This window comes from Zootoca vivipara, chromosome 16, assembly GCF_965207765.1.
Source record: "Zootoca vivipara chromosome 16, rZooViv2.hap1.1, whole genome shotgun sequence".
Taxonomy (NCBI): domain Eukaryota; kingdom Metazoa; phylum Chordata; class Lepidosauria; order Squamata; family Lacertidae; genus Zootoca; species Zootoca vivipara.
Genome location: NC_142599.1, coordinates 30,953 through 58,597, shown reverse-complemented (window position 1 = coordinate 58,597; position 27,645 = coordinate 30,953). Strand labels below are relative to the sequence as shown.

At 46.9% G+C, this 27,645-nt stretch overlaps 1 protein-coding gene across 2 annotated transcripts in view; it reads right to left on the bottom strand.

Annotated features, from left to right (window-relative positions):
• The window catches only part of MYO18B (myosin XVIIIB), a 231,471-nt gene that overhangs the window by 192,771 nt on the left and 11,055 nt on the right, over nt 1-27,645 (bottom strand). The window contains exons 2-6 of one of the 2 annotated variants that reach the window (XM_088659924.1): nt 9,968-11,029; nt 6,858-7,631; nt 6,297-6,363; nt 5,407-5,519; nt 4,533-4,709 (exon numbers count right to left, since the gene is read on the bottom strand). In XM_088659924.1, the coding sequence (XP_088516050.1) occupies nt 4,533-4,709; nt 5,407-5,519; nt 6,297-6,363; nt 6,858-7,553 (1,053 nt within the window). In that variant the 5' untranslated portion in view covers nt 7,554-7,631; nt 9,968-11,029. The remainder of the gene's footprint in view (nt 1-4,532; nt 4,710-5,406; nt 5,520-6,296; nt 6,364-6,857; nt 7,632-9,967; nt 11,030-27,645) is intronic. The other variant, XM_088659925.1, reaches the window with a different exon arrangement.

Sequence of the window (27,645 nt, the reverse complement as noted above, 5' to 3'; positions counted from 1 at the left end):
TGGTCTCTCAGGAGGTTGTGGACTCTTGCTTCGTTGGAGGCTTTTAAGCAGAGATTGGATGGCCATCTGTCATCATAGGCACCAGCTCTAGGGGGCTGGGGTACCTTTCCTATCCCCCCCCCATAATTTTCCTCTTGGAGTCCAGCCCCCTCAATACTTCTCCCACCACCACTGCTGCGCATCCCTCCTTCCTCCACCTGCTTGCTCTTTCTCTGTGTGGCTTGACGTGCAGCAGCCAAGCAGAAGCACACGGACAGGCAGGTGAGCCAGCAGAGATGGCTCCTCCCTATGGCAGGAACAGGAGCCACCACCACCACCACCCCAAAAAAATACAGCGGTTGCAGCCAGAGTGCTGAGTATGTCTGGTCAGTGGGTGGTGGCAGAGGGAGTAGGAGCAGGAGATGCAGGTGCCCAGCTGGCAGTCCAAGTCCCATGGGCAAGAACGGAGAATCTTGCATGTTCTCGTCCTTGTCCTTCAGAGCAGGGAGTCACCCAGGAAGGGCCAACTGGTGGCTCCAAATGCAGAGTCCTTCCTTGAAGCAATCTTATCTGGACCCTGATCCTTGGCAACAGCATAAATTATAAGCAAACAATGGTAAAACATTTCACTGTAGCTTTACAGATAAAGTGCTGGAGGAGGAGTTGTTTGCAAGTGATATGAAATACAGTGGTACCTCTAGTTACGAACTTAATTCGTTCCGGAGGTCCGTTCTTAACCTGAAACTGTTCTTAACTAGAGGTGTGCTTTTGCTAATGAGGCCTCTTGCTGCCGCTGCGCCGCCAGCACACGATTTCCATTCTCATGCTGGGGCAAAGTTCTCAACTCAAGGTAACTCTTCCAGGTTAGCAGAGTTTGTAACCTGAGGCATTTGTAACTTGAGGTACCACTGTACAATATATTCCATACCCTCCAATATTCCCTAGATGAAATAGGGACATTTCTCCCTCCCTCCTAACTAACCATCCTTGACCCCCATTCCCGCCCCCGCAGAGTATTTCCTATCAGAAGAAGGGCAAGTGCCTCCACCACTATACCAGCTATACAGCACACCCCCTCTACCATCCTGAGAAAACCACTTATTTTATTTTATTTTAATCTTTGGTAGATTTACAAAAAGAAAACACACACTAATAAATAAATCTTAGAAAGGGCCAAGATTAGACACAGAAGCACAAAGCATTTTTTTAAAAGGACTTTTTGCTCTCCGCCCCCGCTTTCTTCCACCCTGCCCCTCAGAGTCAGTGCATCAGGGCTGGGCCTTGGCACCTGCGGCTTCTCCTCCTCCTCGCCTGCTATCCAGCAGCCAAGGGAGGAGGCAGGCAGCAGTGACCATGAAGAAGCAGAGAGAGGCAATGGGATGCTCCCTCGCAGTGGTCACTGCGCCGGCACATCCTCCTCCCCGAGCTCAGCAGTGGTGGCACTGGCAAGGGAAACAGGACCATTCCAGAATCATATCGGAAGCTGGAATGGCTTTTATAATTGCAGAACTGTCCCTGGAAATGACATTAGTATGATAACTGCAAAAAAAAGCCTAGTATTAATGTGGCCTAAAGCTGCACACACACTACACTTTTGAAGCACATTCGAAGCACATTCCACCCCTCAAGGAATTCTGGGTGCTGTCGTTTATTAAGGGCTGCTGGGAATTGTTACTCTGTGCCCAGAATAAACTGCAGTGCCCAGAATTCTTTGAGGCAAAGAATGTGCTTTAAGGTGATAAGGGTAGGAAATCTGGTGCATACTCAGTCTAAGTGGGTAAGGAGGGAGTGCAGTTGTCTAGCCATCCTGCAAACACCTTTGCCCTTCCTTTAATTTCCCCCACCCAAAAAATGGCAGGTTGCAGATGAAGGGGAAGCATGTCTCTCTACTGAAAGAACTTTAACAAAAACTTAGAAGTTCTTACATGGGCTTTGCACTCCCCTAATCCCTGCCTAAATTTCACAAGAGAGAAAGTAGGCAACAGGCAAGTAGGCACTCTTTACAGTACTGTAAAGTACAGGACATCTCCAGATAAGGATGCCCTCACTGGGCCAGATTGAACTCCATCTTCCAGGTTGTTCTTCACACCACCTGATGACCACTGGTTGTGTTGCTGCCCAGGTGGTGTTATAGGTTTGGGGGAGGGGTTTCCCCACTAAACCCTGGAAATTAATAAATGATAGGATTTTGATTATTTGGAAAACACAAGGTGCAGAGGAATATCTGAGCAAAATGTCCTGGCCAGGCTAGAGCCCTGAAGAAACAATACAGGGTCATTGCAGGTGTGACGGATTGGCCTGGTGGGCAAAAGAACTCCAGGGTGCAGAGAGTTAAACCGCAACCTCCTGGATAAATGACGCATTCCATTCCGGAGGGGCGGGACTGCCAGGAGTTTAAAAGGAATGGGAGGCAGTTAATTCGGGGAGAGGGTTGTGGGAGCGAGGGAGAGTGTGGGTAGGCGTAGGAGATCTTAAAGTGTTCTGAGGAGTTTAATTGAATTATATTATCTAGCCATTGTTAATTGAAACTAAGAATATGATCTAAGAGCCTGTACACATGAAACCATTACGCATTTAAAAGTCAACTAGTCTAAATAAAGCTTTCTTAAATGTTAGTGGATGTGCTTAGTTATTCCAGCTGGGTATCTAAACTCACAGAAGTGGTGGCTCAATAGAGGACAAAACTTACCTCGGGAATAGAGGCAACGGTTTGTGTCCTAGAGTTACACTGAGGTGGCTTAGGAGGATTACCTGGGGTGCTACAAAGTTGCCAGAGTGGAAAGGGCAAACTTTTGCAGTGGGGAATCAAACTGAGTGAGACCCGTTACTGTAGGCAGGAGGTTATTCCGTCAAACAGCCTAGAGTTTCTCATGATACCAGGCCACGTAAGCTGGAAGACTCTCTTTACTAAGAAACCCAAGTAACAGGGGTTTATTTTAAGGCGGCAGGAGAAGTGGGGGGGGGGGTTTCACCCCTGGACTCCTGAGTCACATTTTTAGTAATAGAGAGGGAGGACATTTCGTCACATATTAAGAAAGATCCCCGAAAGTTTAGTGACAACGCCGGGACTGGGTTTGTCGCATATTAATTGGTGGCAAAGTCCTTGGGTACGTCGCACAGGCCATTGAGAATGCAAGAGAACTGTCCTTCCCTGTTGCCCTGTGGTTTGAATAGAGACTGGTGATTTGGAAGGTCACAGGAAGAGTCTGAGGCCTTTGGGATGGCTGAGAAAAGACAGAACAATCTTGGCTGAAGGCTGCCTGGAAGAGATAGCTTTGACTCTAGTGCTGCCCTGCTGTGGGGAACAAGCCCCTCTTGAGATGACCATGCTGTACTCCCTCAATGTAGATTAAAGGTGTAAATATGTGCAATTAAACCACACTTTAAAAAGAAACAAAAATAAAAATAAAAAACCACATTTCTAAAGGCACAACAGTCTCTGCCACACCTTGATTCTCACTGGAACACGGGCCCTGGGTGAGGGTCTACAGCCCTCTGGAATCTTGTCACAGCTTGGCAGAAATTGGAAGTAGCTTCCAACTTTTGCACCAATATTATCTAGCTTTTAAGATTCATTTTCTGCTCTGTGGGTGCCCAGGGTGGGCTATGCAATTATATGTGTTGACCTCTCCTTGTCACTTGAGTGTAGAAGTCACATCCACTGCTCCTGCTCATCAGTGGCATACAACCCCTGGCAGGTGACTCCTGAAGAAATGCAGTCCTCAGGCTGATCAAGGTTTCCCCGCCCCTCCCTGTGCTAAGCAGTGCAAGAACATCCTCCCCCAAGCATCTCAGGCAGCCCTCCTCATCTGAGATGCAGGGAGGAACATTGTGGCTGGAGCAGCGAAATCATGAAGAAGCCCCTTATGGTGCCATAAGGTGCACAGAGTAAGAATAAAACTGTCATTTAAGGTGCCACAAGCCCTTGGTTTTAGGGGTCTGGGGTCATAGGGATCAAAGACGCTATTATTTCTAAATCAGGATCCCTTTCTCCAGCGCCCTAGAGCTGCCCAATCAATATGGAAGGGGAGCTTTTTGTCTGTGCTGCTCAGAGTGATGAGTCAACCACTGAGGGTGGGCTCCAAGGGTCACTCTGGAGAAGTGCAACAGAAGAACACCAAGGAGTTGTTCCATGTGCTCAAAAGCTAAGCATTTAGAACACAGAAAACGTTTTCACGAGAATGGTGTGAAAGTTCTGTTACATACAATGGAACTTGAAGAAAATGCTATTTAAGTCACTCTGAAAGTTAGATAATGGAGCACTCCAAATGATTTGCCCATGTACATGTCTGGAAAATAGCAGAGCTAGCTGAAAGGCAATGCATTGTTGCAATGCAGCTCTAATTATTATTATGATTGTGTAATTATAAGACTATTGTGTAATTCTAGAAGGGGGCATGGCTATGGCCATCATGAAGGGACTCTGCACTTCTGAGTCTGTCATTACATCACTGGTTGCCACAGGAAAGGGCAGGTCTCCTCTGCCAGGCAATTATCCTAACTGCGCAGAGAGGTCCTTGTTAAGCGATACCACCCCAGACTCAGCCCCGTACCTTTATTGAACAACTGGCAACAGAAGACGATGGTTCGATGGCGATCAGATCAGGACCACTGTGGGTGTAAAGCAGCTGAGACTGGTATCGGTGGCTCAGAGTGTGGATGACGCTCGACTCATTCAGGCTGACTAGGGAGGCCAAGTCTTCAGCGTAGTCAAATTTTGAAGGATTGGTCTGGGGGGGGGGGTGAGTGTTATAAGAGCTCAACACAACGCTGCCTGCCAACCATGGTGAAATTGCTGTTCACATGAGTTTGCCCCCACCCCCACCCCAATTTTAGGAGGGAAGAGGATTCTTGTGCTCAGATTCTGCTTGAGGGCTTCTCATTGGGGCATCTGGTTGGCCACTGTGAGAACAGAAAGCTGGTCTAGAAGGGCCAGCAGACTCTTCTGATGCTTTTCTTTCTTTGTGGCTTATAAAGCAGAACTTATAAAGCTCCTCTGCCTGTACTGTCTTCTTTCAGACCAGCTCCCCCTCTCCTACAGCCTGCCTGGGTTTCATTCAAAACAGCTGGCAAGGGTGGGAGGGAGGCAAACAACCTCTGCTCATCATTTGCATGGTGGAATGTGCCCTCAAACTGCCCCCATCACAATGGGCAACAGGATAGCGTCCTCCACCACACACCTCAGGGCACGTTTAGGTGACACCCAGCCAGTACCTCCCCATCACCTTAGCCTGCCTCATAGCAGGGCTAGCCCTGAAAGTCAGGGACTGTGGTGAAAGCAAGGGGACTCCTGAGGAGGAAGCCTCCCCAGTCCATGTGCCTGAAGTAGGCAAGGAAGGTGCCTTAGAACCAGACCAAGTAGGGAGGGTTTGCTGCAGCCATGGGCTTTGCTGGAAGCTTGAGGAAGGGAGAGACACAACAACTCACTCTCTGGACCTTTTCTTCATCCACCTCCATGATGGAGCCATCAGCTTCCACTCGGACTCGGACTGTCCCTGGAGGCAGCTCAGGAGTGCCCTCATCTGGCTTCAGTTCAGTAGCTGCCAAAGGGGGGGGGGAGTAGTGAGAGGGAAATGACTCTTTGTTCTCTCCTCTTTGGCTTGGCCACAGATCAGTGGCAGTCTGAGGGCCTGTCTTGTAGACAGAAATTCCTCAGGTTCAGTTCCCAGAGTCTTCAGGGAGATCCTGAAGACTGATCTGGGAGCCCCAGCATTGGCCAGCCTTCACCAACTCCATCACCTCCAACCAGCACACTGATGCTGGCTCAGGCTGGTGGGTTATAGTTCAATCTATCTAGAAGACAGCAGGTTGCAGAAAGCTGGTGTAGACCCAGATAGACCAGCTGTGTGCAGAAGGTCCTGAGTTCAATCCCCAATGGCATATCCAGGGAGGGCTGGGAGAGGCTCATGCCTGAAACCCTGGAGAGTCACTGCCGGTCAGTGTACAGAATACTGAGCTAAATGGACCAAGAGTCTGACTTGGTAGAAAGCAGCTTCCCATGCTCCTAAGCTCTCCCCTCCTGCCATCCTCAGGTAGGGGATAATCTCACACAACTCTACACATTCTGCACCCAGTGGGACCATTTCTGCAGCCATTCTTTCCTGTTCCTCCTTGGTTACACCTTTTCTGCCACCACTATCACCTTAATTGAAGGAGAAGCCTCTGCTGTAATGCACCCCTATTCACACACATCATCATGTGCACTATTGTGATCTGGAGCACATGCACCACCAACAAAGAGCAGCTTCCCATCTTGACATTCTCACACCCTCTTAGCTGCTAAGTGTAAAGGCTGGAGAAAACCAAGGCCACCTTACCAAGAGTGAATCCATCTTTTTGTAACAGCCAAACTTTCTCTGTTTCATACCAGACATCATGGCACACCTGGGTGAAGGAAGGAAGAGTGAGGAAGGGGAATATTTGCACACAACAGTTGTGGGTCATCTTTGCTTTTCATCCAAATTCATTCACCTGTCAGGGATCTCCCACAGTCAAAGTTATTCCTTCCTGATTTGGTCCAAATGTTCAAAGCAATCTCAGATTTGAGATGGCTGAAGATTTGACATTCAGTGAAAGAATCTTCACTCAATGAGGGAATGAATGAACCAAGGAGAGGAAACAAGTAGGATTTCTACTGCAGAGGTTCCACTTTGAAAACCAGCATAGCTAAGACAGAACTCCAAATTCCAGGGAAGAAAAAATAGCCATGCAAGGAGAATTTAGGAATCTTTGGGGGGGCATTGCCCAGGACACATGCAGAGTGCTCTGCACTAGGTAAAGCCACCAAAGGTGCAGGATGGAGCCCTTCCCCAGCAAGGGATATACAGCTGAAACCCTAGGAAGTGGGCCCATAACACTGAATTCAACATCAACCTCACCTTGTCCGAATCTGTGCTTTCTCCAAGCTCTTCTTTGTTTTCTCCTGCCAACACTTCCTTAGTTTCCTCTGGTTTCTCCTTCATTTCTGCTACTGGAGATTCTTGCTTTCTTTTTCCTCCTTTCCGAGACAGTTCCTCTTCCATTTCTCCCTCTTCCACCTTCAATTGTGCCAATACTTTCCCGGTTTCTACATGCTTCTCTTTGGGTTCTCCTGGCTGTTTCCCACTATCTGTGGCCTTTTCTTTATTTTCTCCAAGCTCTTTTCCCTTCCCTGTGAATTTTGACTTATTTCCCGGCTTGCTCACAGCCTCTTCCTTGGTCCTCATTTTCCAATTCTCCTTCCTTGAGCTTTCGAAGTGTTTGGAACAATATAAATTGCCCTTCTTTACAAGTTCTGTTCCTGACCCAGGAAGATCCTTAGCACTGCCGCTTTTGATTTGCTCTGGAGCTGCAGGAACTTTAGGAGGCTGAGATGTATCCAAGTGGACCTCCTCTCCCGGTGTTGGAACTGCTGGTGCTGATTTTGGAGTGGCTGGTGCTAATTCAGGCACAAGCAGTACTGGTTGCTGGGTGTGGCCCCTCTGGGCAGTTCTCTTGGAAGGCAAAGGCTTCCTTCCTGGAATCTCAGACTCACCTTCCACTCCGTGCTTCTCACCATTCAATCGTCCTTGCAGCAGCTGTCCCTTGTTGGCCATGTCCTCTCCCACTTCCAAAATGTTGGTGTCCCTGATTACAAACTGCTGCACGGGCCCCTCAACCTGCTTTCCTGGAGGCTGGGAAACAAAAACACACTCAAGGACATTAGCCCCAGAGGAGTCCGTCACACCTGTCTCCAAACAAAGTAGAGAGGTGTTTCCTAGAGCGCAGCAGCATCCGTTGAGACATAGTTATCTCAAGGGCCTTTCAAAGGCATTTTGTGTCTGGTAGGGTTTGTTGCCTTTAAATAGGCTATATTAGATTCTTACAATGTATTACAACATCATGCACACATAAAAAGAAAATATCCCACACCAGCCCAGAAGATGGAGATAAGGCCATACATCCAAAATAACATCCAAACTGCATCATAAGTTCCTATCCCAGACAACCATTTGTACAGAAAGCAATATTCAAGTTTATGCCAACCAAAACATTTTATAACCTGAGGGGAGCCATCTACCCTGTTTCTCCGAAAATAAGATGTAGCCATAAAATAAGCCATGGCAGGATTTTTAAGCATTCAAGGAATATAAGCCATATCCCAAAAATAAGCCATACTGATAGACAGTTGAACCTTGTAGGTTAAACTGTACCATACTTAATAAAAAAATAAGACATCCCCTGAAAATAAGCCATAGTGGTTTTTTGTTTGTTTTTTTGAGGAAAAATAAATATAAGACGGTGTCTTATTTTCGGGGAAACACGGTAGTTTCATTATGTTACTGTGTGATCTAATAAAGCTGTACCAAACAGTTACAAAGGAGTCTTTATGCTTCAAATTTTGTGCTAATTTTTCCACAAGTGCTATTTCCATATTTGATTGGACCAGTTTGTCGAAGAAGCACTCTCTGAATTCTTCCAGTATATAATTATTATCAGCCTGGTATTTGGACTCAGCTGGGTCCTCCTGCCACAAAGGAAGTATTTAAGGGTCATTGCACACATTACACAGGGAAGACCTGGATTTGCCAGCCAATGTGGGCACCTAACAGGCCACTGGAGCCAATCACTGTTCGCTGCTGAGAATTCATGTCCATGGTGGGTCCATGTTCCCTCTACATTTTTAGATGCACATCCAAAATTGTGGTGTGTGAAGGGACCTGGAGGCCGTAATACCTACCATCTCCTTTAAGTTTGTGTACATTTTATTTGTGAGTTTCAGTGGAAGGTAAGACACGAATTGCCAGGGGCTAAACCAAGGCATCACTTCTGACCTTCTCAAAGTCTGGCAAAAGCTTCCATATTGTAAAGGGAGGGTTTTTAGGGCATGATCCTGCTTGCCTCTCTCCTTGATAGATGTTTCAACATCAAACCAGTGTAATTGTAGCGATTGGCTACAATTATGATTTTATCACTGTGAGCTGCCCAGAGTATCTATTTGAACTGGGGGTAGGATATACATTTTAGCCATTGACATTAATTCTCCTAAAAATTAATGCAAGGTGATTGATGTGATGTCAGCAGTGTTCTACACAGATATTTCTAAGCTCCTGTAATTATTTCCTCTATTGCGCCAAAATCTAATTCAATAGCAAAACTGAATATATTTCATATTAGGGCGATACCTTTATTAGACAAATGAAAATGTAAAAAAATAGTGTGCAAACTTTGCAGTTCCCCAGAACTCTTCATCATGTTAGATGGCAAAAATGCAAAGCAGGGAGGGAAAGGAAGAGAAAGAAAAGGCTGCTGTTCAAGCATTTTTCTCTCCCCCAGACTTTGATGATGATAATATTAATACTAATATTTCTATACTGCCCTTCACTCAAGGATCACAGGGCAGTTTACAATATAAAAACACAAATTTATACCATAATAACAATCTCACACACACAGTTTAAAAGGCCATAGATTGTTTAATCAGCCAAAGGCCTAGAAAAGGGGAATGTTTTTGCCTGACACCTAAAGATATTTAACAAAGGTGCCAGGGGAGCCGTTTAAGGCTTTATAGGTCAAAAACTAGCACTTTGAATTGGAAACTAATGGTAGCCAATGCAGCGTGGCCAGGGTTGGTGTGAGATGCCAGCCTTTCTTTTCCTTTTCCTTTTTTCTTTCTAGCCTGATGAAGTATTTGGGGGGACTCAAAAGCTTATACACCATTTTGTGACATTTCTGTTGGCTGCATAATAAATATATTGCCCCAGTATCTTTGATTTCCCCCCCCTTAGGTGCCAATACCTTTACTTTACATTTCAGAAAGCAATTGACGTTCTTTATTACTTCTCAAGTGTTCGGTTTGGAATAATTGTCCAAATCTATTCAATTGTTTTCATTTACCATTTATCCATTTACCTTGAGGGGGAAGTGGATTATCATCTAACTAATGCATAAATATGGACAAGCCCAAGGATTCAGCAGGACAGAGATTGCAGCTCAAAGTTTGAATTCTCAATGTTATTTTCTTACTCACATCTTCTTTGGAAATTAATTTCTCTTTTAATTTTGCTTCTTTGGACTCCTTTTCCGTTTCCCGCACAAGTTGCTTGATGAAGCCCCCAGGAATGACCGAGAAAAGCGGGGGTGGCGAGGTGGGTGGGGGGCTGCGGTCTTCTTCCCTAATCTGTTTACACAAGCAAAAATTGAGTTGTTGAACAGCGCTGGCAAAGGCATTCCACTGAACCCTCTACCACAAGGTCCACAGACCACACTAGCCAGTTACACCCATCTGCTGCTTCTCTGTCAGAATTTTGAAAAGGGAAATAAAATCTGCTCTCACTGAAGATTTCCTAACAGGAGCTGCAAGGACAGAAAAGATGCTCAAAGGAAACCAAGCGGTGGCAGCGCAGGGGTGAAATTGGCACATCCAAACCCTGTAAAGCAACTTTGGCAGCAGGTGGGCAATAATTGGGTTCAAGATTACTGAGAGCTGGTGGTGAAAAGGATACTTTTCCATGCTGCACGCATAACCTTTTCTTTTCTCACATGCACACAGGTTGCAAATTTTAAAGCAATGCAAGGACCTGCAAGCCCATTAGACCAGAGGTAATGTGGAATGAATGGGCACATCGCCACTTTCAAATTGCCTTCAATTCTGGGGAAGCAGGGAGGGTTAGAATCAGCCTCCAGGCAAATGCAGGGGTGACTTCTAAGCAGAGAAGCCCAGAAGAAGAAACCAAAAGCAGCAGAATTCTATATGCAAACCAAAGTCCTAAAATTAAATTAAATTGTGCTGGTGATAAGCTATTTAGTATTGGGCGTGGGTTAGCCACATCAACAGGGAACCGGGAAACATTTGCAGTGCTTTCATTGGGTTTGTAAAGGCCTGGATTTCAAGGAGAGGGCAAAGCTCCTCCCTCAGACCATAGGCTCAAATCTCTCTGCATGCAGAAGGGGAATGGCACTTTCCTTTTGTTCCCAGAGAGCCAGACGTGATGAGATGGCCATGCTGATGTAGTGAGGGTGGCTCAGAGGTTATGGTGCTTCAAAAGATGAGACACAAGGAATGACGCTTTATGGAGATGAGGACACCGGCCTGCCTCAGGACCAGAAACACACACAGTGCAAGGAAGGAAAAGAGAAGAAGAGACAGGAATAAAAAGAGAGAGAAAGACTTTTCAGACATCTGCAAACACAACCACTTCATTCACTCTACAGGGTTGGTGTTGTTTTCTTGGGTGAGGCGAAAGACTCTGGGTAGAACCTGAATTGTTCAGTTTTTACATCCTACCCCAGCTCATAGTACAATGTGAGTCACAATACAGCACAGACTAAAATATAAAACCAAACAAAATAATACTATGCAGTCATTATAAAAACAGCATGTCTCGGGACTTATCCACACTTACTTTTCATTTCCTTTTTCCTGGCATAATTCTTTTTGTTTTTTTGCTCCAGAGCTTTCCCCACAAAGCCCCACTCTTTAAAGCTCAATCAGAACGAACGGCCTGGGCAAATAAATATGTTTTCACTGAAAAAAATTAAACACTTTTACATTTCTATGTAAGCTATGCAGTTTGCACCCCAAGAGGGAAGGGGAAAAAGCCAAGCAGGCAACCCAACCTCTTCTTTGTCTTCACTTCACCACTGCCACAAAGTTGATCTCTCTGTTTTCAATGCAAAACCTCTAATTATACTCATTAGCTTTGACCAGTAAGAGAACACACGCACAAGACAAAAACTAGCAGTCTCCTCTCTTATTCTTACGTAAGACTGGTAATTTTTTAATGCAGCTCAGCTGAGACATTCATCCTACGAGGAAATGAAGAACCTGGATAATCATGGAAAGCAGCAGCTGGTGAAGGCTGTGATTTGGAACGGAACCAGGAGCCTAAAGATATTTATTTAGTTAATAAAGTTATACGCCAGGGCAAAACAGCCTCCTCTTGCAAGGCAGCCAACGCTGTCCTGAGCTATCCTGTCCCCACCCATTTGCAGACACAATGGAATGTTGATATAAATTCACTGAACACTGGAATACCAAAACTCAATATGAAATCATTGAGAAAAACAGTAAAAACCTAGTTTGCATTATACTTGAACACAGGAAATTCTAAGCTCTGAACAGGTAAGATGCATTGCCTTTATTATGTTATCATTTCTATTTTATTATTATAGTGAAGACTGGCAAGATAATGTGTGTCAAACATTATAATGAAAAAATGTTTCATTTGCTATAAATACAAATAAATATCGTATTTTTCCATGTATAAGAAAATGTTTTTTTATTATAGAAAAATCTAAAAAAATCTTATACACGGATAGTGCAGAGGGGGTACGGGCGGCTGGTGTTAGTGGTGATTGGTGGCTGCGGCAAGGCCTGCTGGCGATTGGCTGTTGCAGCAGTGATTGGGTGGGCGATTGGTGGCTGCGGAAAAATACAGTACCTTGTTTTTGAAAAGAGGACACTGACAGCGCTCTCCTTTCTTACCCATTCCCAGCTTCCAGACCCAAAAGCAAGACAGGCAAATTATGACTATAGGGAGATGGGTAAAGAGTCCCTCCCACTGGGGTTCTAGTCTGGATCAGGGACCTCACACTGGCAACATGTACTTTTAAAAAACAGAATTTCATGGATGAAAGTAAAGAACTCAGTAATGAACCTTATCAGTTCCTTGGCAAGTTCACAGACTTCTTTCATTCTTCCGTCCAACTGAAGATAAATAAGCAATTATACTTCCAATTAAATTAAATTCCAAGTCCTCTTAGTGTTATTCAGTTCACTCCGTAAATACAGTGGTGCCTCGCAAGATGAATTTAATTCATTCCATGAGTCAATTCGTCTTGTGAATCACGGTTTCCCATAGGGATGCATTGAAAATTCTTTTTTTGCCCATAGGAATGCATTAATTAAATTTCAATGCATTCCTATGGGAAACAGCGATTCGCAAGACAAATTTTTCGCAAAATGAATTTGTCTTGCGAGTCATCATCAGATCGCAAGACGCATTCATCTTGCGAAAAAATGTTCTTGCAGGGCATTCGTCTTGCGAGGTACCACTGTAATAAAGGATGGGGAAGAGTCAGCTCTAAGTTTCCATTGTAAACCTTTTGTAAAATAGAGCTTCCCTCCCTTTTTCCTTTTTTTTTACACACACAAAATGATCAAGGGGATGGGGCAACTCTCATATGAGGTAAGTTTGCAGTGTTTGGGACTTTTTAATTTAGAGAAAAGGCAATTAAGCTTATAAAATTATTGTGAGGGTGATTAGGGAGGCAGGAGAGGGTATATTATTTAATGATATCCTTCTTACTTGTGCTAGCAAGTTCCATATTCTAGCAGAGTTCCATACATCCCCCTTTTTAAATTACGCAGTGATCAGCTTGTGGTTGACTCATCTGAGTCTTACTATTAAAGATTCCTTCCTGATAAAATCCCTTCTAATCCCTCTTAAAAAGAATAAACACAAGAATCTGATTAATGTTAATATAAAAGTAGTTTAATAATTTTTTTCTCCCCCTTTTCCTTTTTTAGGGGGAAACAATTATACATTTTTGTTATTTAAACTATAAATATCGCGAAATTATGGTTTTTTTCTCGAAGTGACACACCACCCAAGTTATGCTCGGTTTTTTGGCGAATTTTGACACACCAAGCTCAAAAGGTTGCCCATCACTGGACTAGTGAAAAGTCTGGAGGCCTAGAAATCTATGCAGACACCAGTTTTGGCAGTGATACAACAGACGCAAGAGTACATTGGGTGTCTGTTAATTATACAATCAAGGTTTGTTTGATTGGTCTTGCAAGAAGCAAGCAACAGTGAGCATGAGTTCATGTGAAGCCAAACTCAGCGCTTTAACTCTTTCACTCATTAATATAGGGTGTGAGAGTGAAAGTTTTTTGTCCAATTCAGGTTTACCAGGACAACAAAGCCTGCATAGAGTTAATCCGCTCAGAAGGGTGCAAACAGAGAACAAAGCATTTGCAAAGTAAATTGCACCGGGCCAGAGAGTGTATTAAAAATGGAGTTGTGAAAGTTTCATATATGCCAGGAAAGGAAATCTCAGCAGATGTTTTGACCAAAGCTGTTAATAAGGAACAACTTGGTGTATATGTAAAGAAGTTACAATTGTGTTAGATTTTCATAAAGGTCGGACTGAAAAGGGGGAGGTTGTTAGTATTTTCACCCCCCCCTTTTCTGTCAATCTCCTGACTCAGTGGAGAGAGAAGGGGGAGGAGTCTTCCTTGGTAACTGTTATTCCTAACTGTCAATTCTGGAGAGTGTGTTCTGAAGTAAAGATGTGTTCTTACTTATGTTAGATGACTGAAACTCACACAGTCTCTATATTATAGTTATATATGTTTAGTTTGTTAAAATAAAAGAAGAATTACTTCAAAACCTCTTGTGAGGGACAAGGGATATCGGGAGGTCCCTCCCATCTTGAGATCCAGCCCATCTCCGAGCGCTGGGGAAAGCAGGGAGAGTTCCGACTCAAGTGGAGAAGCAGGAAGTGGTGTCTGAGGCTCAGGCAAAGTAGCAGAGCCACTGCCCAAGGTGGGACAGGAAGGGGGGAGCAAGGGGGGAAGGCCAATCCCACCGACTCCGGAATTGCGCAAGAAACGTCGTGGGAAGAGGCTGCGTCTCCCCAAGCTTTTATGCTGGAGGAGAACGCGCCAACCTCCATTCGGAGGTACTGAAGAAGACGGATAAGATGTGTCAATCTCTGTAAATAGCACTGCCTTTAGCACTGTAAATACACAGCACCAATAAAAGAATAAAATGCAGAGCTGTGTGGAGTCGTTACTCTGAAGTAGCCCACCCAGGCCACTGTGACACCTCTGAAGCTGAACTTCATCTGTTTATTGGTGCTCACAGCTAGAAGTTGTGAGTCCGGATATATGGTTTAAATCCATTGTAGCAGGGGCCCAAAGGGCCCCAATTAAGGTGATAATGTAAATCCCTATTAATCCTAGAATATGCTTATAATAGTGAATTATGGGAACTTGTTGCTTTAAGAAACAGATGATCTAGCAAGATGCCGTTCTTTTACCAGAACAGAAGGTCAGCTAACACACAAATCACAAAGAAATAATTCATAAGCTAGAACACAAATTGTTACATACGTAACACAGGTTCCCAACATGCATATTATCTCATAATGTAACATCTTATTGAGAATCAAAGGCCTAGCTAGCAATCCTTGGCCTAGTTAGCAATGCTTATTGCACATGCGTATTAGATTAGGTAATTAAATATAAAATGAGACAATGATGAATATTAAAATATTAAATGATGTAATGCTTTATGTGATTGGTTAAATCAAAATCCTTTGTCTGAAATGTTATAAATTCCTGCCCGACCTTTGGGCGGGTTTGCAGTTTTGCGAAAAGATTCGACTGTAACCTTATTGCTTTGCAATAAACAAAATGGACTCCTAACTCCTCTTGTCTCTGAGTTTTATGGGCTAACTCAGAAGATAAGCCATTTTTGGCTTATGTCACAGTGGCCGGAGTGGGCTACTTCAGAGTAACAACTCTACACAGCTCTGCATTTTATCTTTTTATTGGTGCTGCGTATTTACAGTGCTAAAGGCAGTGCTATTTACAGAGACACATCTTATCCGCTTGAATCAGAACCTCCGAATGGCGTTTGGCGCGTTTTTCTCCAACATAACAACTTGGGGAGACCCATCCTCTTCCCCCTACGTTTTCGGCGCAATTCCGGAGTTGGGGGGACAGGTCTGCCCCCCTTGCTTCCCCCTTCCTGTCTCACCTGGGACGCTGGCTCCGCTACCCTGTCTGAGCCTCGGACCCCACTTCCTGCTTCCCCACTTGAGACGGAGCTCTCCCTGCTTTCCCCTGCGCTCGGGGATGGGCTGGAACTCAGGAGGGGAGGGACTTCGCGATATCCCCTGTCCCTCACATCCACCCCCCTCCCAGGCCCCCCTTCTCCCCTCCCGAGGGGCTCCAAGGGCGTCGGTGACGACTGAAAGCCTAAAAACTCTGTGCTGTCCGAGCCTGTTGGTGTGAACACCTCTCCCCAATCCCTCGAGCTCCCTCCTTCCGCCTGAGAAGACTGAAAGCCCAAGAAGTCCGTGGCGTCAGAGCTGGTGGGGGTAAAAATACGCTGCCAGTCTGCCTCTTCCTCTGACCGGGTGGACCTCGGAGACGCCCATACCTCTTCCTCCGGGTCCTCAAACTCCGCTTCCCATCCCCATGGTGAACTGCTCTCTGCGACCTCCTCCCCCTCCCCTTTCCCCTCCCTTTCCATGTGCCAGGGCTTGGGTCTGTGTGGGAAGAGGGCGTGGAATTCTTCCACCAAGAATTCCTCCTGTATCTGAGTGGCTGGTACCCATTCATTCTGGGACGGCGGGGCATCCTCCCACGCCATGAGGTACTCCAGGCCCCCCACCCCTCTCCGTGAATCAAGGATGGCCGTGGCCTCATTGAGTTGCTCCCTGCCTCCCCTCTCCCCCCTCCCTCGGGGGTCTGTTCGCTGTCTCGGAGCCTGCTGCCTTCCCTATACGGCGACAGCAGCGATCTATGAAATACTGGATGCACCCTCATGTCCTCTGGCAGTGCCAGCCTGAAGGCAACCGGGTTGACCTGTTGCGTGACCGTGAAGGGGCCCAGCCATCTGGGCGCCAGCTTTTTGCACCGCCCTCTGGTGGGAAGGCCCTCCGAGGACAACCAAACCTTGTCCCCCACCCTGATGACCTCCCCTTGTCGCCTGTGGCGATCTGCCCCCTTCTTGTACGCTGCCTTGGCCCTCTCCAAGTGTTCTCTGAGCTGCTGGTGCACCGTCTCCAGTTCCTCTGCCCAATCCTCTGCCTGTGGGCCCTCTTCCTCCTCCTCCCCCTCCCTCTCTGGGAAAGATCTGAGGTCGCGCCCGTAGTTGGCCTTAAAGGGCGACACCCCTGTGGAGACGTGCACCGCATTGTTGTAGGCAAATTCTGCCAGTGGCAGGCGATCCACCCAGTCCGTTTGCCTCTGGCTGACGTAGCATCTCAGGTACTGCTGCAGAATGGCGTTGACCCTCTAAGCCTGTCTATTGGTCTGCGGGTGCCGAGCCGTCGACAAGCTGACCTCCACCTGCAGGAGGTTCATGAGCCGCCGCCAGAACCTGGAAACAAATTGGCAGCCTCGATCCGAAATAACTCTTAAAGGTAATCCATGCAGTCTGAATACGTGGTCAACAAACAGTTTGGCTGTCTATTCTGCAGAGACTGCCCTGGCACACGGTATAAAATGGCACATTTTGGACATAAGGTCCACCACCACCAACACTGCGGTCTTGCCCCTGGACGAAGGCAGGTCTGTGATGAAGTCCATGGACACTACTTCCCATGGCCTGTGCGGTGTGGCTAATGGCTCCAGCAACCCTGCTGGTGCTGCTCTGACAACCTTTGCTCGCTGGCAGGTGTCACAGCCCCTTACATAGTCCCGAACATCCTCCCGCACCCTTGCCACCAGAAGTGTCTCATGACTAAGTGAGTGGTTTTGTCCCTTCCAAAATGACCCGCCGTTGGGTTGTCGTGCATCTGCTTGAGGACCTTACCTCTGAGCTGGTTGGTTGGCAGGTACAGGGCTCCCTTGTAAAAAAGCAGCCCCCTGCGTTCTGCAAAGTCTTTTGCTTGCTCCCTCCCCCCTCGCAGCTCTCTGAAAATGCGGTTGGCAAACTCATCTGCTGCCGTCAGTGCTGTGAGTTCTGCCTCGCTCACCCCTGCTGCTCCGCAGGACCATGCCGACGGGGGAAACACGTGTCGGGGTGCTGGTGGCAACTCCTCCTCCAATTACTCTGGCTTGCGGGAGAGGGCATCCGCCCTGACATTTTGCTCCCCCGGTATGTAGTGGATGGAGAAGTTGAAATGCGAGAAGAACTCTGCCCACCGTATCTGCCGCTGGTTGAGCACCCTGGCTGTCCTCCAGAACTCCAGGTTCTTGTGGTCCGTGCACACCTGAATGGGGTGCTTGGCGCCCACCAGGAAGTGTCTCCAGTGTTTAAACGCAGAATGGATCGCCAGAAGCTCCTTATCAAACACCGTGTAGTTGCGCTCTGGCTGGGTCAGTTTTCTGGAGAAGAAGGCACAGGGTCTCCACTCTCTGTTGGCATCCAGTTGCAGCAGGATCGCTCCCACAGCTCTGTCTGAAGCGTCGGTCTCAACGCGTAGGGGCGCATCCTGCACCACGTGGAACAGGTTCTGGTCTGAGGCGAACACCCTCTTGAGGCTTTCGAACGCTGCTTGCGCCTCCGGTGTCCATCTGAACTTCTGCTTGCCTCTCAGGCAGTCAGTGATGGGAGCCGTTACCCACGAGAAGTTCTTGATGAACTTCCTGTAGAAGTTGGCGAAGCCTAGTAGGCGTTGGGCATCTTTGTGCGTCCTGGGGCTGTGCCAGTCCAGGATGGCCTGCACCTTGTCCTTGTCCATCGCTAGCCCCTTGTCTGACAGCTTGTAGCCCAGGAAGTCCACCTCCTTGGTGTGAAACTTGCACTTTTCCAGCTTCACATACAGGTGGTGCTCCTTCAGGCGCTGCAACACCTCCCTGACATCCTTCACATGCTGCTCAGGGTCAGTGGAGTAAATAAGGATGTCATCCAGGAAGACCAAGCAGTTCTTGAAGAGGAGGGACCCCAGTACGTGGTGCATGAAGGCCTGGAAGCATGCTGAGCCCCCTTGCAAACCGAAGGGCATCACCAGATATTCAAAAGAGCCCAGAGGCGTGAACATCGTGGTCTTCCACTCATCGCCTTCCCGGATCCTGATCAAGTTGTACGCTCCCCTCAGGTCGAGCTTGGTGAAGATCTTGCCCCTGCGTGCCGCTGTCAGCAGATCGTCCACTCTGGGCATTTGGAAAGCCACCGGTTCCGTCATGTTGTTCAGCCGTCTGAAATCCACCACCAGGCGGCGCTGTTGTGTGTCTTGTCCACCCAGAAGACCGGGCTGCCCCCTGCTGCCGTGCTTTCTCTGATGAACCCCCTCTTGAGGTTCTTGTCGATAAACGCACGCAGATCCTCCAGTTCCTGGTCTGACATGGAGTACAGCTTGGCTGGGGGTAGCGTTGCCCCTGGCACCAGGTTGATCTGACAGTCAAAGGACCTGTGCGGGGGTAGGTGGTCGGATTCCGCTTCGCTGAAGACTTCCTGCAGGTCCCAGTACGGCTTGGGTATTGCCTCACCCCCCTTGACGTGCATGGTGGCCACCGTGGCTATGGGAGGCCCCTCCCCTGGTTGGTGCTGCATGCAATGTTCCAGACAAAAGTCTGATCCAAACGTGATGCATCTCTGGTGCCAACTGATGGAGGGGTCATGGCGCGCCAGCCAGCTCATGCCCAAGACGATGGGGGGGTCTGAGATGGTGGTGACGTTGAATGCCAGTGTCTCTGCGTGCCGTCCCACCGTCATTCTCATGGGGGGGTCTGATGGGTGATGGCCCCTCCCAGTAACTCCCTGCCGTCAATGGTGGAGACGTGCAGGGGAAAGTCCAGCTGCAGAAGCTGGATCTGGTGTGCTTCTGCAAAGTCCCTCGAAAAGAAGTTGGCAGATGCTCCGCTGTCAATTAAGGCAAGAACCGTCAGGGGATACCAATTTGGGAGCGTTAGCGTCACTTCTAGAACCACCCCTGCTCTGGGGGGGGTGGGCTGGCGCTGCTCCTCGCTGTGTGGGTGGGTGGGCTGGGGCTGTTGTCTGCCGATTGCGCCTGGCTGCTGCCCCTTGTCTCCTGCAGCCAGGCTGTCTCGTTTCCCTGCTGTGGTGCTGCTTCAGTGGGGGAAGGCACAACCGTTCCCGCCTTTCCTTGCCACTCCCTGCGATGTGGGCAGTCTCTGACGAGATGCTGGGGGGAGTTGCAGAGGAAGCAGTTTCCGCCCCTGCCCTCCTTGCGTCTTGGCGTCGCTGGGGTTTTAAAAGCCCCCCCGCACGCGCGCTATCAATTTGCATGGGTTCCTGGTCTTGGCTGGCCCCAGGCGTGGCTTGGAAGGGCTGTTGGGGGAGTGGCTTCTCCTGAGACCGTGGGAACCAAGCCCGCTTTGCGCGCGTTGCTTGCTTGTCGTTCCACCAGGATTCCTGTCTCACCCCCACCGCCAGAGCCGCTTTGCTGAGCTCATCCATGTTATTGGGCTTTGGACCTCTCGAGAGCTCATCCTTGACATCCTCATGCAACCCCAAATAGAACGCAGCTTGCATCGGAGCCGAATGCAGTTCCCACCCCAGTCTGTGCACCAGCATGGTGAATCTTGACCAATATTCGCGAACTGTCATTTTTCCCTGGCGTAAATTATGCAGTTCCTCTTTGGTATGGTCCATATGACTATCAGACGCATACATTACTCTTAAAGCTTCTAAAAATAGTTTGACATTCTTCATGCAAGGATTTTTTGTCGCGATTAACGGTCTGAGCCACTCCCTTGCTGCCCCGGTAAGGTGTTCCACTATAAACGCTACTCTGTGCGCATCATCAGGGAACTCATCATTGTGCAGCTCAAGGGCATACAAGATCTCAGTCTCAAAGCCATGATACTCCCTCGGATCTCCGTTGAACTTGCTTACTAGGGTGCCCGCTCTCCTTCCTGGCAGCACTTGGAGTTGGGGGGCCCCTCCCACCTTGTTTTTTTCTGCATCCAACTTGTTCTGGAGGTCTACCGCTACCGCCCTTAACTGCTGCTCTTTTTCCTGTAGCGCTCTCACCTGTTCAGCAAGGTTTTGCCTGTCCTCCTTGACCTTCTCCGTTTCTTGCTTAGCTGCCTTTAATTCTCCCTGTGCCTGCAACGCCAGTTGCTGCAGGTCCTGCTGGGCTTTCTCCGCGATCTGCCGCCATTTCTCCGCTTCTGGCGCGCTCATCCCGGCAACTCCAAAGTAGCCCAAAAAATGATTCGGAGGTTGCTGTCACAGTGGCCGGAGTGGGCTACTTCAGAGTAATGACTCTACACAGCTCTGCATTTTATCTTTTTATTGGTGCTGCGTATTTACAGTGCTAAAGGCAACTGCTATTTACAGAGACACATCTTATCCGCTTGAATCAGAACCTCCGAATGGCGTTTGGCGCGTTTTTCTCCAACGTAACAACTTGGGGAGACCCATCCTCTTCCCCCTACGTTTTCGGCGCAATTCCGGAGTTGGGGGGACAGGTCTGCCCCCCTTGCTTCCCCCTTCCTGTCTCACCTGGGACGCTGGCTCCGCTACCCTGTCTGAGCCTCGGACCCCACTTCCTGCTTCCCCACTTGAGACGGAGCTCTCCCTGCTTTCCCCTGCGCTCGGGGATGGGCTGGAACTCAGGAGGGGAGGGACTTCGCGATATCCCCTGTCCCTCACAGCTTACAACACCATCACTTATATCTCATTGGAAGAAAAGGTGGGATATAAATGTAACAAACAAACAAACAAACACTGGGTTTGGACCAGGCAGCACTCCAGATTGAAGATTTCTTCAAATAGAGGGTTATCCTCTGTAAAGTAGGACACAAGCACACAATCAGAACTAGGAGTAGGAGAGGTATTCAATTCAGTTCACATTAAAGGTGAACTTAGTGGTGGAGGAAGGGGGGCGCGGGGGTGCGGTCCACCCCGGGTGTCATACCTGAGGGGGGTGACATTGTTGTGAGTGGCGCCCCCTGGGACACTTCTCCGTTTCCTGACACCCCTTCAGACCCCGCGCTTTCATGACTGCTTGGAGACGGGCTGCTTCTGATGAGAGGGGGGGTTCTCTGTAACCTCCCTCCCTTACATCCACCCCCCTCCAGGCCCCCCTCCTCCCCCGAGGAGATGGGTAACTGTGGAGAGGATTGGAATCCCAAAAACTCCGTGGCATCCGAGCTTGTGGGGGTGAAAACGTTCTCCCACTCGGAGCCCTGCGATGATACTGGAGGTGACGACTGAAACCCTAGGAAGTCCGTCTCGTCTGAGCCCGTGGGAGTGAACACCTGTTCCCAGTCCATGATCGGGGTTTCTGCACTGGAAGGAGTGCCAAACTCGTACTCCTCTCCCCGATCCTGAAACCTTGCTTCCCATTCCCACAGCGATCCCTGCGGCTCTTCTTCCCCTGAGGTTTTTCCCCCCCTCCCCTGCGGGTGCCTCTGATGCCTCCCTCCCGATGTGCCAGGGTTTAGGCCTGTGTGGAAACAGCGCATGAAATTCCTCCACTAAGTATTCCTCCTGCCCCGCGGGAGCCGGCACCCAGGCATTTTGGGTGGCCGGAGTGTCCTCCCAGGCCATGAGGTACTCCAGACCCCCCTCCCCCCATTGTGAGTCCAGGATTTCAGTGGCTACATTCAGTTTCTGCGGTTCCCTGTCCCTCGGGATGTCTGTCAGTGATGTAGTGCTTTCCCTGAACCTGGTGCTTTCCCTGTAAGGGGATAGCAACGACCTGTGAAACACCAGGTGTATCCTCATGGAGTCTGGGAGTTCCAACCTGAACGCCACCAGATTGATCTGATGCGTGACTGTGAACGGCCCCAAGCGTCTGGGTGCCAACTTCTTGCACCTCCCCATTGCTGGTAGCTCTTCCAAGGACAGCCACACCTTGTCCCCCACCCTGATGACCTCTCCTGGTCACCGGTGGCGGTCCGCTCCCTTCTTGTATGATTCCTTGGCCCTTTCTAAATGCTCCTTGAGCTGCTGGTGCACTGTCTCCATTTCCTCCGCCCAGTCCTCTGCTGCGGGTCCCTCCTCCTCTTCCCACTCCCTCCCTGGGAATGCTCTGAGGTCGCGCCCGTAATTGGCCTTAAAGGGCGATATGAGGGCCACTCCATTTCTTTTATGGGATTTCTTTTATGGGATTCTGGCCCACAGTAGTAGATATGATGATTATCCTGTCCATTTTAGATCAATGATGCCCAGGCTGTCAATGTTTATTCTTGCCATCTCATTTTTGACCACATCCAGCTCACCAAGGTTCATGCTTCTTACACTCCAGGTTCCTATGCAATATTTTTACTTTACAGCATCGGACTTTCCTTTCGCTTCCAGGCATATCCGCAACTGAGCGACCTTTCGGCTTTGGCCCAACCGCTTCATCAGCTCTGAATCCACTTGTACTTGTCCTCCGCTCTTCCTCAGTAGCATGTTGGACGCCTTCCGACCTGAGGGGCTCATCTTCCAGCGTCATAACTTTTATATGCCTGTTGTCTTTGTCCATGGAGTTTTCTTGGCAGGGATACTGGAGTGGCTTGCCAGTTCCTGCTCCAGGTGGATCACGTTTAGTCAAAACTCTCCACTATGACCTGTCCATCTTGGGTGGCCCTGCACGGCATAGCTCATAGCTTCTCTGAGTTATTCAAGACCCTTCACCACGACAAGGCAGTGATCCATCCATATTAATGGTATGGGAAAGCAAAGGTACATAAAGGATTTCATAAGCACATAATAAGGTCTTGACTAAAGGTTTGGGGAAAATATAAGAACCTAGATTACTAGAACCTAGGTGGATATCACCTGTTGAAGCATTGTAATCTGAAACGTCTTCAAAGAAAGGAATATGGCCAACATATAGAGAATTATTAATTGAACAGGAAGGAAAGCTAAAATTGAAAGAGTATGATGAAATAAAGGAATATCTTCAGAGCTGGTTGCACCACAGACAACTGAATGAAATCTTTAAAGAAGATAACAAAAAAGGATTTACCCATACAGTGCCCAAATTCCAAAGGGATGTTATAGATGACAACTCTAAATTAATAAAGAAGGTATATGGCATATCTTTGGAATGAGAAACTAAAGATGAGGAATTTAAATCAGTAATGATTCAGTAATGATTAAGTGGGCACAGGATATAGGGAATAATATACAATTTGATGGAAATGCCATTTACCTTCCTGACTATTTATAGCAGTACCTATTTATCTACTTGCACTTTGACGTGCTTTTGAACTGCTAGGTGGGCAGGAGCTGGGACCAAACAACGGGAGCTCACCCTGTCGTGGGGATGCAAACCACCAAACCACCGACCTTCTGATCGGCAAGCCCTAGGCTCTGTGTTTTAACCCAAAGCGCCACCCACGTCCCTCATTCATACACACACACACACACACACACACACTCGTAATAATAGCATCCAAAAATTCATTATATTAGGGGAAATTGTTCTGCAAAAAGAAAAAGAAAAAGAAAAAGAGTGTATCTTGGGCAAAATTGCATACAGGCTTATGTCCATTAGCAAAAGGTAGGAGAATCTGAAATGTGAATTGATTAATTTTCATGGACATTTAAAAAAATGCTGTGAAAATGTGGAGAACTGAAATTATGCCTCGAAAAATGATAAACTGAGAAACCAAAATTGGCATATTCGCCTCTCTCTCTCTAATCAGAAGCCTTCAGGCCTTCAGGCAATGCTGATTGCAGGCAAGTCCCTTGCCTGTGTGCATAGCAGCAGTTTGGGGGTAAGAGGAACATCAGCACCAGCTCTTGAAGTCACAGGATCACTGAGCTAGAGAAGCCCAAAGGCCAAGAAACACAATGAGCCATCCCTTCATGCAGCTAAAGGCTGTTCACGTGGATCCTTTGATTTGTACAGGTACTGGGCCTCCCTCCACAGAATGCCAAGGCATCAACCCTGACCTGCCTCATTAAAAAAAAAGTCATGCCCTGGTTGCTTTCTAGACAGCTAGAACTGTGAACCGCTCAAATATTTTCCATATGTCATTATAGAATTATCTGGGCAAAGTCCATCCAGAAGCAGGCCTGGAGCTTCCGGTGAAGGTCCGCTAGCGAGCGGGTCGGGAAGAAGAAGCTCTGATAAAGCGGAGCGAAAACTGCAGTTAATTAATATACTGGGGGGCGTTTGGCCCCTGGAACCCCCCCCATATATAAAGGCAGGGGTACGGAACCCCTGCCGAGATAATAAAAACAGCGTAGAGTGGCGGAACTCTGCGGCGGCACCCCAAAAGGTGAAAGCGGCAGAGAGGAGCCAGACGCGATACCGGCGGTGGCGGCGGCAAGAGCAGCGACCGCTACAAAGTAACTGCAGACGCGGCGCCCCAGGGACTCGCCTAGAAAGCACCAGAGCTCTTCGACTAAAGAAAAAGCAGAAAATACAGACCCGTGAGTTGTAAAGAGAACTTTTTAAAGAGGGCTATAACTACAGCACGGGCGGGGGGAAGAGTCGAAGGAACTTTTTACGTATCGCTACGGACTTGCGGCTGATAGCCCTGTGGATTACTGAAAAAAGGCATTGAGATTCAAACCATAGACTGGGCAAGAGGGGAGTGAGAAAATATAAAAATGAAATAATCCCAAATAAATGAGTTAAGAACTTTGTTTCAAAATGGAGACTTGGATGAGTGCCAGGCTCTGCTAAAGGACCTTTTCTGGGCAGAGAAGACGGGGGGGGGAGGACGGAGAGGAGGAGGGAGAGAAAGGGAAAGCGACGTGACAGCTCGCACGGCTCGCACAGCTAAAAGGATTACAATATCAAGCGAAGTGGGTGGGAGCGCTACAATCTAACCCTCTGGCAAGCTGCCAGAAAAGAACAAAGAGCTGCCTTTGATGAGAGTCTCTCTCCCTGGGGAAGGGAGCTCCCAAGAAAGAGAATAAAGGGGATCCTGTCAAAATTCAGAGGGTTAAAGCACACGGAAGCATCCTGAAAGATAGACTTGATAAAAGGAGAAAATACAGCAGAGCATGCCTCTAAAAAAATACAAAGAACAACAAGGGTCTGTGACAACAATGGCAGGAAATCAACAAAGGAGACAATCAATGACAAACCCAAGTGACAACGATGCTCTAGCTGACATAAAGGAACTTATAACGGAAATGAACAAGTCACTAAATGAAAAACTAGACTCTGTAGAATTCAACCTTCAATCCAAAATTGAAGGAAATTCAAAAATGATTGCAGACCTGACTGGCCAAATGAAGGAACTACACGGTAAAAATAAAGAACTGGATAAAGCCATAAAAGATCTGAATGCAAAAGTGAGCAAACAAGAAGAAGCCATAAAGAAAGTCACAATGGACAATAAAGAGATGAAGGCTGCAAGAGAGAAAGATGAGGAAGAAGAGCATAAGAGGAAGAAGGTACAGGAGGACTTAGCGGATCAAATTGCTCTCCTTGAGATGAAGCAAAAAGAACTGTATTTAAGGATGAGAGGTGTACCGGAAACCGCAAATGAACAAGTGGAAGAGAAAATAATTAAAGGACTGGCTGAATGGCTGCAAGTCAAGGAAGAGGACCTAGCATTGGACATTGAGAAAATTTATAGAATAAGAATTGATAGAGCAAAAAATATTAAGGGTCCTGGTGATTGTATGTTAATTTTGAATTCTATATTTTTGAAAGAAACAATTTTTCAAAAAAAGAAGCAAGAAAACTTAACCATTGAAGGGAGGACGATAGCCATATTTAAAGAAATACTCAGGAGGTTTAGAATGAAAAGACAGGCTTATAAAAATCTGACAGAGGCCCTAACAAAGCAGGGGATTTGGTTTGCTTGGGAGTATCCCGAGGGGCTCACCTTTGTCTTTAAAGGTAGAAAAAGAACATTTAGATCGGTGGGAGAAGCGGAGAAATTCTGTAACAGAAATAGGAAAGAACTTTTTAAGGAAAGTGAGGAAGGGGGAGACGAACTTGAAAGACTGATTGGTGGATTAGTAAGAATAGTTTGAACTGAAAACCTGACCTGTTGTGTTCTCTTTTCTGTAAGTTTAAGTGAGAAATAATTCTGAGGTTGTAAATAATAGAGTGATAAAAGTCGACTATACCCTCTTTCTTTAGATTTATTGGATTTAGAATACAGCACACCCTCTACCAAACTCATATCGAGAGTGAAACTCCCCTCTTTGTTTATTCTTTGTAGAATTATATTTTAGAAAATTATTTGTGAAATTAAATAAAGCAATGGATTTTAATATTGTTTCTTGGAATACCAATGGTTCAAATAATAAGTGTAAACGAAATAAGGAAGAACGCATATTAAAAAAGAATACATGGAATATTATTACAATTCAAGAAACCCATATTTCTCAAAAGCACGAGAGAGTATTAATCAATAAAAGATTAGGAACGGAATTTATTTCATGCAATAAAAAAAAGAAAAGAGGGGTAGTAATTTATGTTAAACAGAATATCAAATCTGAAAAATTGTTCCAGGACGATGAAGGAAGGGTGGTAGGGGTGCGATTAATTCTACCAGAAAGGAATGTAATTGTAGTTAACATCTATGCGCCAAATGGCTGCAAAAAAGATTTTTTTAAAAAATTGGGAGAGAAGATGGGAGAATACATATTAGATGAAGAAATAATCTTATTAGGAGACTTTAATGGGGTAATGCAACCAGAATTAGATAGAACAAAGAAAAAGAAAAAAGATAGAGGGAAGTTACCAGAGATTTTTTCAAATTTGATAAGGAATTATGAACTTGAAGATATCTGGAGGAGGGACTACCCGGCAGAGAAGAAATTTACATATTTCTCAAATGCAAAAAAAACAGCATCAAGAATTGACATGATATGGCTAACACCTGGTTTAATACAAAAAGTAGATAAAAGTGCAATAATGACTAAATCAATCACGGACCATAACCCAATTATGATAAAAATTAAAGGCAAAAATAAAAAATTTAATGGAGAATGGACGAAAGAATCTTAAATGATGAGATATTTGTCAAAAAAACGAAGGAATTATTAAAAGAATTTTATAAAAATAATTTATCAGAAGAAGTAGATATAACAACAACATGGGATGTGGGTAAGGCCTTTGTTAGGGGACTGTATATCCAACAAA